The sequence below is a fragment of the Antennarius striatus genome, chromosome 15 (genome assembly GCF_040054535.1).
Source record: "Antennarius striatus isolate MH-2024 chromosome 15, ASM4005453v1, whole genome shotgun sequence".
Lineage (NCBI taxonomy): Eukaryota > Metazoa > Chordata > Actinopteri > Lophiiformes > Antennariidae > Antennarius > Antennarius striatus.
In genome coordinates this window covers 19,731,479-19,745,332 of record NC_090790.1, presented here as the reverse complement: position 1 = coordinate 19,745,332, position 13,854 = coordinate 19,731,479, and the positions used below count along the sequence as shown (strand labels likewise).

Genomic DNA, 13,854 nt, shown 5'->3' with positions numbered 1-13,854 from the left:
CTGCAGTACCTTTGCCCACACTCTTATAGACGGAGTGCACTGCGTTCCGTGAGTCTTGGAACTGAGCGCACTTCCGAATGCTGTCAGCCAATAGCATGCATATACCGTATCACGTGACTACCTACTAAAAATCCGTGATGTAGTGAAGCCGTGCATCTGGAAGCGTAAACAAGCAAGGGATTACTGTACTGATGTAAATTAGTAGTGTCTTCTCGTAAAGAAGCAGGCATGGACTTCCTGTCCCGGTGTTTAATTTTGGACGTCCTCTGTGTACCTTTTTCATACTTATGATATCTAATGTATGTATTGCTTGTTTTATCCACTTTTAGGGCTCCAGAAGTCTTTTTCGGCCTTCCACTTTCTGAGGCCATTGATATGTGGTCTTTGGGCTGTGTAATGTTCTGGATGGTCTTGGGCATACCTCTGTTTCTTGGCAGATCAGATGAATCTGTGGTAAGATATCTATTCTAATCAGTCCACTTGTTTGTGGTTCATTCGGGTCAGTGTTCTAAAGAAACTTGGGAGGCTGCTGGACAGGTATCCTTCACCTGACTGATTTGTCCTGTTTCCTTATAGCTGCTGGAAACAGGAAGTTGCACAAATAACTTCTGTTTTATCTCCAGATTAGACAAATGTTTAAGTTCCTGGGCGTTCCACCTAAACACGTTCTTGACAAGGGGATTTACACAAAGAAGTTCCTAACCAATGCCGTGCTCAACAAGTCTCCACCCAATGTACATCTTTAAACTTCTCAACTCCAATGAATATAACATGTTCAGAGATTTTCTGACAGTCATGCAAACACAAATATTTTACACTTTCCCTCAGAAAGCATTTCCTCCGTAATTTGCTCTCGTTCTTCTTCAGAGCATTGTGGAACGTCAAATTTTTCTTCTCACAGGTCAAGAGCTCAAATCTCTGGATGATCTGAAAACAGTAAGGGTTACATGATCCATGTTTTTATTACTATAATTGACTACGTTCTCATGATCATAAGGATGAGTGACTGATGGTGATTTTGACCATTGCTTCCTGAACTAGATGCAGCTGGAGGAAGACAATAAAGCAGAAGCTGTGGAAAGGGAGCGGTGCATCGAGCTCCTGAAAGCCATGTTAGAAATGGATCCTGATAAGAGGATAACACCCCAGGAAGTCCTCAATCATCCATTCATCAATGGTATTGAACTGAAGAAGATGATGAAGAAAAAGAAGAAGAAGATGAAGATCCTGCAGTTTTTCTCCAGGATAAAGAAAATATTCACATCAGATGTTCCCAAGGTTCAGTCTGTGGCTCCTTTACACACCTTTTCTGACAAGATGCTAGAGTCTTCAGCAGAAGTCTCTGAATGTGTTGAAAAGGCTTCTATCCATGAGGACTTAGTCACAAAAGGTAAGAAACAGTCACCCGTACTCCTGAATGGTAGCTGAGAATGTGAAGGATGGTGCAAGTGCTATATCCTCTTCATTTGCAGAGACCAAAGCAACAAAGATGGAGAAGAAAGCAAAAAAGAAAAGGTTCTTGAATTTCATCTCAAGGATAGGGAAGACATTCCAATCAAGTGTGACAAAGGTTCAGTCTACTACTCTTCAGCTGGACCCTAAAAACACCAGCTCCCACCCAGACCACTGTAGACAAGCTCCTACAACGTCACCAACAGGTGTGATCATGGTCCAGCCTCCTCCACCTGAGAGGACATCTAGTACAGTAGATGAGGACAGACCAGACAGGTGAGAAGACTTCCTTTGTGTGTCACAACCATCATCACCTCTGAGTGAGGTTTATAGGATGCTTTCAGATGTGTCGATAACAGGAATACATTTCTATCTGTTTTTAGTGTGTGGAAGATGCCAGAGTCTTTAGTGGAAATAGTCTTGAGGAAAAAAAGAATCTCACCACCAGTTCCTGTCGTGGTTCAGGTTACTGGTTCTCATGTGGGACTTGATAACGCCAGCTCTCAACAAGACCACACCAGTCCACCTGCTGCAACGTTACCACCAGGTGTAATCATGGTTCAGCCTCCTCCACCTGAGAGGAGATTTACTGCAGTAGATGAGGACAGACCAGTACGGTAAGAGGTCCTCTTGGTGTAACAACTGATTATTGGATGCTTTAATACGTCTTCATGACAGGAATACATTTCTGTGTTTAGTTTGCAGACTGTCCCACACATGGTTTGCATCAGCCGATCAGAGACAGAGAAGATACATCCCATCTTAACACCGGTCTGCATCTAGTAGTCTACCGTCAATGACCTTTGTAACAAAGATTCCTGCTGAGGACCATGGCCTCACATTTGGAGGTACTGATCTTCATTTCCGCCGCTTCACACTCGGCTGCAAACCGGACCAGTGATCGCTGCAGGTCACAGGCCGATGACGCAAACAGGACCACATCATCTGCAAAAAGCAGCGATGCAATCCTCAGGCCACCAAACTGTAACCCCTCCTCACCACGACTACGCCTCGATATCCCGTCCATGAAAATCACAAGCAGAATTGGTGATAAAGCGCAGCCCTGGCAAAGGCCAACAGCCACTCGGGACAAGCCGACTTATTGCTGAGAACTTGAACACAACTCGCACTTTGGGCGTATAGGGATTGGATGGCCTTGAGGAGTGACCCCCTCAGCCCATACTCCTGCAGCACCTCCCACAGTAAATTCCTGGGGACCTGATCGTGGGCATACTCCCAAGCCCTCTAAGATCCCTGAGAGAGTAAAAAGCAGGTCTGTTGTTCCACGACCAGGACGGAACCCACATTGTTCCTCTTCAATTTGGGGTTTGACAATTGGCCGGACCCTCCTTTCCAGGACCTTGGAGTAAACTTTCCTAGGGAGGCTGGGGAGTGTGATGTCCCTCTAGTTGGCACACACCTCTTTAAAAAGAGGAACCACCACCCCAGTCTGCCTTTCACACAATGTTAAAGAGGCATGCCCACTCTGACTCTATCTCTTCAATTCTGTATTTCATTTTTGTAAATTTAGGGGGGTTTGGTACCTTATTTCATTGTGATCGTGCAAAATTGCATCATGGCAACATTCCATTAAACATGTTGAGTAGTTTTTAATCTGTGTATTTTGTTTTTCTTAAATAATTTTGATCCAAATTTGTTGAAGAAAACAATTCAAGGTTTCTCTTCAACACTTGAAGAAGCCAATGACTTAACAGCTGATAGTCTAACATGGTGAGGTCATAGTCAACAAATACTTCCTGTGAGCCTAAAACAACACAGGTATTTGCTTCTGTCCTTGTTTCAATTTTTTGCTTGTCTTTTATTTGGGTTCACGCTTTCTTGAGTTGCAGTGTGTCTTTAATAAAACTGGTTGTCGTGGTGATGATGATGAGGAGACTGAAAGCCTCTCTGAAGGTGGACAGATGATAGATTTGTAGTCACAGCCACTGGTTTAATGTTGGAATCATTTAATCTGGTTCTGGAATGTAGATTAGAGACAACGCTCAGATTATTGGATGGACAGTCGATGACCTTCAGGGTTTCCAGGTCGACCTTCATCCCAACGTTCATCTCCTCTCCAGATAGTTGTGGACAGACCTATTAAAAACCGCCACAAAGAAGTCTGCGTCCTTCATGGTGATGCACATGGGGGGTTTAATGCGGAAGGTCTGCATGGGGACAGCATGGACAGCATGTGAGGTCTGTGCTGGTGCTCACTGACAGGGTTCATGACGGTGGTTCAGTACCAACCTGAGGGGGGGCTAGCCTTACCTGTCCATACAGACCTCCTTTCCCCATCAGGACCCCCATGTCCTTCACATCCTCAAAGATCTCAGCGACTCCCTCAGGAGGCAGCGGCTCCCTGCTGGCCTGTGGACGAGAGTACGATCACTAGTGGACGTCCCTGATGGCTGCTGTCCAGTCGTAGCAGCGGTTCTCAAGGTTTCTGACTCTTGTTTTTAGCTGTGGCCCCCCCACCTAAATCAGACCACCCCATCATGGCTGACTCAATGCCCCCTGCTGGTAACGGTTAACTGAAGCTCTGCTGGAATGGGCCCCTGGGGGCCTCACCACAGACACATGACCACGATCACGCGTGTCAGCAGAGCTCGGTGTCGCTTGTCACAAACTCAGCACCTTGTCTTTGACCATTTCCACGCCGATCTGCAGGCCTTTTCCTCTGACGTCACCGATGATGTCATACTTGTCCCTGAGCTTGGCCAGTTCTGTCATCAGGTAGGTCCCCACCTCCTGGCTGGTCCGCTGCGTGTCGTCCTCTCTGATCGCCTGTTCAGAAACACGGTTTGATTCTGGACTGGATTCTGTATTTAAACTGAACGACTAATGGAAGAAAGAAGATCCATTCCTACATCGAGCACCGAAGAGGCGATGGCGCACGCCACAGGATTCCCCCCAAAGGTGGTGAAGTGGACGCCCTTAGACAATGAGGCAGCAATTTCTGGAAGGCAGAAAAAACCCGCAATGGAGCTCCTCTTCTTAGCAGGATGTCTTTCCTTATATGGCCATAAAAGCAGGCCAGCGTTTTTAACCTCACCTGGTGTCGTGACAACGGCTCCCATTGGGAATCCATTACCAATGCCCTTCGCCATGGTTACCACATCAGGAAGGACATCGTGACCCTGGAACCCCCAGAAGTGGCTTCCTGTTCGGCCGAATCCAGTCTGGACCTCATCAGCGATGCAGACTCCGCCTCTCTCTCTGACCAGTTTGTACGCCTCCTTCAGGTAGTTTTTGGGGTACTGCACCGCTCCGCCGACTCCCTGAAGGAAACACACGTCTGATACACAAACGCTCCTGTGTGACATCTGGAAATGAACCCAGGAGAACCTCGTACCTGAATGGGTTCTGTAAAGAACGCAGCGATTCGACTCGGGACGCTGGTTTGGAAGGTCTCTTTGAGCTGAGCGATGTAGTGATCGTTGGCCTCGCAGCGACCTGTGGGATCAATAAAGACACCGATCCACATCAGCACCAAACGGCAGCGTTTACACCAGGACCTCTGGACAACAACCACCGCGTATAACCCAGATGTTCAGGAGCTGATGGAACAGAGAATGATAATGCAGGCGAGGGCAAGGCTCCTACCTGGGATGAACCCATTAAGGTAGGTAAAGTCAGAAACAACATAGCTGACATGGGCGTGCAGCAACACGTCTTTAAACTACTTTAATACCATATAATTTGTGGTTGTGTGTGTCAACACACAAGTAGGACATACAATGGTTCCTGGAAAGAGCTAAAAATGTTCATCATTAACCGGGACGGACTCTGGACTTTATCCAGGTAACTCAGTAAGGGTCTCGTTTAATAGGGAGGGAGTCACCGGTTCACCAGTTTATCAGTCGGATCCTTCTGAGTGATCGGATTGACAAACTTATTAATGTATACAGATAAACCTTGTCTTGCGTTGTTAATTGTTCCAGGAAAAACGATGTTGAATGAATTCGTCCCCAGGCTAAACTGTATGTGACCATTCACAGTGCTGTACTGAACTTTATTAATGAATGTATTTTGATAATATTTGGGTCATAAGAACCAAATATTTTTTTCAATTTGACAATTAAATTTCATTTTTATTTTAGTATTAAAAAAATATCTTGTCATCAGCTGCTTCTTCCTCATTGTGGGTCAAGGGGGTTGCTATGGAGTAATAATACAACATTTTATTCTAATTTATTGCGCAGGTACATGATATTGTGTGCTTTTAACGGTTTACTAGTGATTTTATGATTCCAGTATTTGTGGCAGACAGACGTAAAGTGGAGGAAAATGACATAAATTTGATTTTTATTTATACGTGTATTTTTCTAAGGACGTGACTCCAAACGACATAACTCCAAATTATGTAACTCCAAAGGACTTAACTCCAAACAACGTAGCTCCAAACGACGTAACCCGAGGTTTTACCTGTACAGCATAAAGACAACAACCCGAACTTTAATAAAATCGTGTGTTCGTACCTGGGGTGCAGGTACACTCCCTGATAGTCTGCACAGGGGAGTCCCTGCAGTGGCTCCCTCCCCACGGGCCCCTGAACACGTCGGGACACATGGTCTGTTTGGAGGCAGAACCTGGTCAGCTGGGTCGGAACGGGCCCTGGCTGTCGCGGGACATCTTTTGTGTTTACGTACATTGGTGCAGCCCAGCCCGTTGGCGATGGGGTACTTATAGGCCACGTTGGACGTCAGGCCGATGGCTTGTGGGCTGCCGCCGTGGTACGAACCTCTGAAACACAAGACCCACCAGAGACAGTCAGAACCCAGACAACAGCATCAACAATGAGGGGGAGAAAAGAAAGGCTTGCACCTGAAGGTGATGATGTCATAGTTGCCCGTGTGAAGTCGAGCCATCAGCATAGCCAGGTCGTTGGCTTCTGAGCCGCTGTTGGTCAGATAGATCACCTGTGAAGACGTTAGAACAGGCTGCTCAACACACCGATTGACCAGTCGACCCTGAAGGAAGTTCTGCCTTAAGAAAAACTATGAAAATGAGTAGGTAGAGCTGGACCAAGTGTTTCACTTTGAGATTTACTACGTGTGTTTGTGTCATCTGCCAGTTTACCATCTCAATACCGAAGAAGAGAAACGTGGAGGCAGACTTTTCACCAAATAATGAGCTGAGGAAGAGAAAGGTCAAGGAACTAAGAAGCCAGTTGTCCGGATAGAAGTTGTGTTTCTTAAAGCCAACTTCAAAAGCGACGGCCGAAGATTGGGAGTGTTTCTCAGTGCAGATGGACAAATCTACCAACATGAGCGATGTGAGATCGTCCAGTCGAGAGAAATTCCTGTAAAGATTCCGAGAGCTCTGTCCGAAGATGATGGAGATTTTCAGTACGAGCAGCTACGAGCAGCATTGTTTTGGTTGGTAGATCTTTATAAGTAGTTCATATGCTGAAAAAGTGTGACTTCCCCCCCAGGTACCTTCAGAGGATCCGGCAGGTGGGAGGCTAGTTTCTCACAGTACTCCTGCAGAGGAGGGTGGACATAGATGTTGGTGGTGTGCCACAGCGTCTTCAGCTGCTGCTCGGCCGCCGCCGTCACCTTCCTGGACCCACAGGAGATGGATTAGATTTGATCTTCTTCATCGATGCTTCATCGGACACGGGATTGGAGGACGGGCCTTACGGGTGGCAGTGGCCCACGCTGACACTCACGCAACCGGCAAACAGGTCCAGGTACCTCCTGCCGTCCACGTCCCACAGCCACTGCATGAACCCCTGGTGGATGAACACCGGCCTCTGGTAGTAGGTGACCTTCATGGTCACAGGGTTGCAGTTCCGTCTGCGGATCTCCATCAGGCGCTCTTTGGACATTCCCTGAACGGAGACAAACAGGAAGGGTAAACGAGGCTGGGGCAGGTTGGGGGGATTCTTCATGCATTCGTCAGTGCAGGTGGAGGAACGTCAGACGATCTGCTTAGGGGGTTGGTGGTCTACCTGGTATTCTGCTGGCTGGAAGCTGCAAGGGGGCATCAGTGGGATGTCTGTGGAGGAGTATTTCAGGGCAGATTCCTGACAAACTGCATGAATGAAGGTAAAGCAGTGAGGAACAGGAGCTCCATCAGCTCAGGGCCATCCAGGAGGAGAACCTGACAACATTTCACGTCTGCTTTCTGACACTGAACCTCCAGGGTTCTCCTCCTGTGCTGTCAGACCATGTTAGTCTCCTTTGTGTTCAGGGTGTAAAACAGGATGCTGCCTGTTTCCATTTGGAGCAGAGGAATCATTAATCAGACTGCCCAAGGAAACAAGACCAATATTTAACCTGCTGTTCACATGTCTTCTGGATGTTTAGATTTGACTCCTCTTTAATTCAGGTGGCTGCGTCTCAGCTGATATTTTGCATTTTCTACATCCCTGACAGCTGTTAGTTTAAAACAATACAGTAAAGAGAAGAAGGTCCAATAGCGAGTTGGAATCCACTTTCCCCCCTTAAATAAGAAAGAACAGATTAATTCTTCACCACAGAGATGATTTAAATCATTTTTTTTCTTTTTCAGCAGCATCAACATTCTAATAGAGAAATGTTCAGTTTGGAGGCTGATGTTTGTTTTTACATCTATTTTATTAGATTTTATTAGACAGAATAAACCGCATCGCGTTGACGTGACGCGTAAATCCATGAACTTCCTCCGTTTACTTTACAACAAACGTGACAAACAGCTTGAGCCTCAACCGGTTTACGTGTTTACCGGTCATCCGGTGCGTCTGAACCGGATCCTTCTGGTCTCAACTCACCGCTTGCCAAGTGGAATTTGGACGAACTGAGGCGACCGGAGGAAAGACGCGCCGCCGGCGCGCAGCGGAGCACAGAATACATGCTGGACCAGAACCCGGACAGGGACTCGAACCGGAACCGGAGAGTCTGAACGTCAGGATTGACGCTCCGCGCAAAGTTTCATGCAGAATGACAGAAATCGTTACAGCAGATCTAAATTCAAGTGGACCTCAAAGCAGGACATTGGCTAGATATAAAGTTTTACGGGAGGGGAGGCTGATATCTTGGAGGACGATGGGGGGTGTGTAAACTTGGACAGGACAGTGACACACAGGCAAAAATAAAAAATCCAAACTGGGGTCCCCATTTTACCTTTGTTAACTGTGAATTTATTCTAAGCATGAATTTTCAGCTGTTTCAAAGCCAATCTTTGCTGCCACACACTTTTATTCACCACCATGAACTGTAAAATGAATTGAAAATATAGTCAAGACATTGACTAGGTTAGAAATAATGGTTTGCATTTGAAATATTATTTTTTTTCCTTCAAACATTGCTGCAGCACTTACAGCATTGCAGACCTTTGGATTGAGTTAATCTGAAGAAATTTCACCCGAGGTTTCCAAAAGCCTGTGAGGCATCTATTTCTCAAACTAGAGACTAAAATGCACTTTTCTTCTTGCTCATTTGTGGGGCAGGGCCTCCCACTTCTCTCTCTACTCTCTTTCCGTCTTGTCCGTGACCCCACAGTGCAATGGATTTCGTCATGGGGCTCCCGCCACCAGAAGGTACCATCCTTACGGTTGTAGATTGGTTCTCTGTACATCTATCCAAACTTGACATGTGACAGAAACAGTGTTATGCTGTTTTGTCCTCACATGTTCATATATATTTAGTTTATTGCTGACCGACAACGTCACAGCATTTCACCTGTTGTTTCAATCAGAACCCGTTTCCTGCAGCTAACCAAGCCTGAGAATGGCTTGGTTTAGGACTAGGGATAGGGTTAGGGTTAGGTTGACTCTTCTTCGCTTCATATTTTGGCTTGTTAGGTGGTTAATTAGTTAGTACACACACCTGTAGCAAAGACCTCTATCAAAGTACAAGGTGAGTAAACTTTATGTAAATACTGTATATAGAAATATCAAAGGAGAGTAGACCAAAAGTCACTGTGGGTCCCTGAAAAACGAATCAACTTGATCAACTGGACTTGTTTAAGTTGTTGAAGACGCTGTCGCTTCTCATTCAAGAGGCTTCTTCGACAAAGTCGACGGCTCGGCGACATCTTTGAAATTCACAGTTGATCGACCATTTACCCAACAACCATCGCTAGGGCCGCCAGGCAGGTCTTGTGTACTTAAAGTTTTGATCTTTTTTTCCTTTTAGAGAGATAAAAAAGAAATGAAACCATCTTCACACCAAACAAATGGAAACATCAAAGACAAACCACTTCTATAAAGTTCAGAGTATATCCTATGCATTAGTCCTGTTCAGTAAAAACAGGTATGTGCTATTACACAAGCAGGAATGACAATGACGAGTCGAAAAGTTGACCAAAATATCAAACCTCAGAGGAAAGTAGCTGTCAAAGGCAGTCACAAATTTGAGTATGAGGTAGGCCTTGATAATTTTTATGCTCACATCTTTAAAGGGCTCCTATTATGGAAAACATGTTTTTCAACCTACCAACTCCTGGAATCTGCACAACAGACACTTCTTCCATCAATAGATATATGGAATTTTGTGCTAGACAGCCTGCTAACTATCCGTTTGTTGCAGCTCCAACTTGGTGTAACAACGGGAGTGATTGATTTATCCTGAGCCATATTTTATTGATTGACATGTTCTCTCCCTGGATAAAGGCATGGTCATCCCCGAGGGGGAGTTTGTTCAGACTACGGTAGCAGTGTGTGGCCATGACCTGACTCAGAGCTAGGCACTGAAAGTTCCTCAAAAGCTGTTGAAGTCAACTAGCATTTGGCTAACTAGTTAGCTCCACTTCTGTCAGGTGTTTATGTACCCTGTGTGTGCGTGTGTGTGTGTATGTACAGTTTTCTTTCGTCTTCCTCCTCACATAGGTTAGCGGACGGAGATAATGTAGGGACGGCACCCAACGGCCAACTATTCAATATAGTACACAAATAGAGGAAAAACCTCCACGTTTGGTCTTACCTCTCCAGTATCAACCCATGTTACATTAGACTGCATTAGCTTAGCTCCCCGGTGTAGTTAGCGATCTCTCATCGTTCGTGACGATTATCGGGAAACACAGCTTTAATTACCTCCTGTCCGTAATCATCTGTTGTCGTCTCTACTGGTTTCTGTCCCATTTGCAAACACTGTGTTTCTCTCCACAAATTTACATGATATTTACGGGTCGGTCTTGGCTCGATCAGCCATCTTGTCTTTACACAATACAGTCACGCTCGGCTGACTGAGAAAGTAGGTCTATGATAACCACAGGTAAATTAACAGTTATATCATGAAAAATAGGAGTGAAAAACATGAGAAAGTGAGAGGGAAATATCTAGTAATGGAGTTACTGAAAGGTTTAAAAAAAACTCTAGTCTAGACTAAGTAAGTGGGAGTGGACGGTAGTGTGTGCATCCACGTGGTGTATGAGAACAACTGGGGAGTTGTGGGTGGTGGCGGTGGCAGGTGTTGACAGAGGGAACTCAGAGGCCAGTCCCTTTATATGAAGCGTCTTGACGTGAAGTGATTTGATCAATAATCAGTTAAAGATATTGAAGACCACGGATCAGTTTCGGGCAAGACATTTTGAATACAGTGTGTAGTTGGACATCTGACAGCTGACTGACATTACTTAAAAGCATAATATTGTACCTTTAAGATTTAGGCTCTTAGTCAGTGACAGATTATTGACAAGTTTCCAAAATGATTGATTCCCTTCTTTTGACCTGCAGCGTGGCATTCTGGAGGAGTTGATGTGCCGAAACTTAGATAAATATCATATTATCAAGTTTCTTGGCTCGTTTGATGAAAAACAGTTGCTGGCATTTGAGACATTAGATTACAACCTAGATGAATATCTCTCCACAAACACGGACCCGCTGAGCCTGGATGACATTAGAGACATCATCCAACAGGTATGACCACAGTCAATAACAAACATAGTCAATAACTGTCCCATTTCAACTGTGGAACACCTGTCTTCTGCAGATGGCCACAGCTTTGAAGAGCCTGAAGTCCATTGGAGTGATCCATGGCAATATACGCCTTAGGAATATCATCATGGAAGATCGAAAGAAGAGACCGTTCAGAGTCAAGCTAGCAAACTTTGGTTCAGCCTGGCTGAGATCAGACATCAGTAAAGATGACTATACGTAAGGATGATGGAAACAGTGAATATACCTTCAATATTTTCACCTGAGTCTGGTTGGTTGGTTTGTTCATGTTAGTAATAATTCTAACCACCAGACAGCTGCTCATGCTAAAAATCAGTGTTTTAGCATTTAACATTGAGCAGTGCACTGGGGTTCATACTAGCTTGCCTCTTCCTGACCTTTTCCAATGTTTCACCAATCTTTCAGATATTTCTCATATACAATAATTTACATTCAGTATCATTATTGATGTTCTTCACGTAGCATTGCATTGTTTAATGTTGGTTTAATTTTCATTCATTCACCTTTTTCAGCAATCTTTTTTTCCACAAATTGCTCTCTAGTTAAGATACTCTGTGGATTTAATGAACCTTGGTTGGAGGTTGTGTTTGCGACCGGGAGAATTTGGGGTTCATCTTGATGTTTTCATGTGTTGCTAGCGGCTAAAGGGTGAACTGAGCAGTCTTGGTGGATTTTTGCGTTCTTTTGAAGAACGTTGTTAAAATGTTTGTTTCTACTCCATGTAGGGCCCAAGAAACACCTTCAGGTCTGTCGTTATCAGAGGCCACTGATATGTGGTTCATGAGCCGAGTCATGTACAACTTACTCAAATGCAGTGAACACAAGGCCCAGTTGACAGAATGGCTGGTAAGACATCTCAAAATGAGTATCTGCTACAGACTGAGGAGGTTGCTGGTCCATGTCCTCCACCTGATGGACCAGTCTCACTCTTTTACCCCGTTACAAACAGGCTATATATAGCCATTTAAAGGAAAGTAAGGTAATAAAGGTAGCACAAGCATTAGCACATATACTTTGAAACTTCAATTAAACAATATAAGTTGTTTGTGGCTGCAAAAGATTTTCTGACTGATTTGACCATTACTTCCTGAACTAGATGCATCCTGAGTTAATTAATGAAGAAGATGAGGAGATGCTGGAGTGCCTCCAGCTTCTAGCAGCTATGATGACTCCTAAGCGTGATGAAAGGATCACGCCTGATGAAGTCCTCTGTCATCCATTTATTGTCCGGGGATCCTACCCATGGATTAGTCAGTACCCATCCAAACCCTGCGATGAGTTCTCTTTAGACTTCTTTGACTTTGAGATAATGTCGATGCTTGGAGAAGGGAGCTTTGGACAAATACGGAAATGTAGGAGGAATGGCACTGGAGAGGTTATGGTGGTGAAGCGACCTCTGAAAGCAGACGGTAGTTCCCAGATTGAGGTGACTTGGATGTTCACATGTCATTTTGTTAGTCTCGTTAGTGATGCCAGAGAACAAAGCTTAGTTAATGCTAGTCATAACACATTAATAGTACTGTACATGCATTGACCAAAGTAACACAACATGACCAAAGTAACACAACATGTTTTCCTGCCTTGAATTAATCTGAATTCTTCTAGCTGACCTTCATAAATGTGAACAGATTAACTCTCCACAAGGAAATAATGGTGTCAAACTTTTCCCGTTTTTCCAGATTGATTTTTTACAACAATTAATGGCTAATAACGCTGATCAGCATAACATTGTTAAATGTCATGGCTGGTTTGACTTCAATGTTGGAAAGGCGCCGGTGTTTGAGATGCTGGACAGGGATCTGAATGAGTTTTTTTTTGACCAAATGAAGCCAATGCTGCTGAGTGACATCAGAGGCATGATCCAACAGGTATGTCCAGGAGAAGACATAAAACACACAATGCTGTCGGCTATAAATCTGCGAAAACTCTGTGAAATAGATTCCTGTCTGTTTTCTGCAGATGGCCGAGGCTTTGCTGCTCCTGAAGGAAATGGAGATCGTCCATGCTGACATAAAACCAAATAACATCATGCTGGTAGATCAACAGAGACCCTTCAGAGTCAAACTGATAGACTTTGGCTGTGCCCTGCGCACGTCTGAACTAGAGCTTGGTTTGACGATAACTATACCTATGTTCAGGTAAAGTCTATTAAAATACTGATTGTTTGAATACTGATGTAAATTAATTGTGTCCAGACTTCTCATAACAAAGCAGGCGTGGACTTCCTGTCCATGCTTGCCTGGTGTTTAATTTTGGACATCCTCCACGTATCTTTTTAATATTTTTGCTATGTGACGTACATATTGCTTTTTTTTTTTTCCCCCCACATTTAGGGCTCCAGAAGTCTTTTTCGGCCTTCCACTTTCTGAAGCCACTGATATGTGGTCTTTGGGTGGTGTAATGTTCTGGATGGTCTTGGGCATACCTCTGTTTTTTGGTGACGCAGATGAAGTCGTGGTAAGATATCTATTTTAATTAGTCAAATTGTTTGGTGTTCATTCAGGTCGTCTGTGTAGGTT

General features: G+C 44.6%; 1 protein-coding gene across 1 annotated transcript; it reads right to left on the bottom strand.

Annotated features, from left to right (window-relative positions):
• Window positions 1–3,435: 3,435 nt before the first annotated feature.
• LOC137608597 (alanine--glyoxylate aminotransferase 2, mitochondrial-like) lies at window positions 3,436–8,334 on the bottom strand. The gene is made up of 13 exons (XM_068335094.1): window positions 8,210–8,334; window positions 7,409–7,491; window positions 7,098–7,288; window positions 6,894–7,017; window positions 6,280–6,374; window positions 6,105–6,198; window positions 5,934–6,027; window positions 4,808–4,908; window positions 4,508–4,733; window positions 4,323–4,411; window positions 4,090–4,239; window positions 3,724–3,822; window positions 3,436–3,620 (listed from the first exon to the last, which is right to left on the bottom strand). The coding sequence occupies exons 1-13, from the start codon at window positions 8,289–8,291 to the stop codon at window positions 3,519–3,521; spliced, it is 1,530 nt and encodes a 509-aa protein (XP_068191195.1). The 5' UTR covers window positions 8,292–8,334; the 3' UTR covers window positions 3,436–3,518.
• Window positions 8,335–13,854: the final 5,520 nt, after the last annotated feature.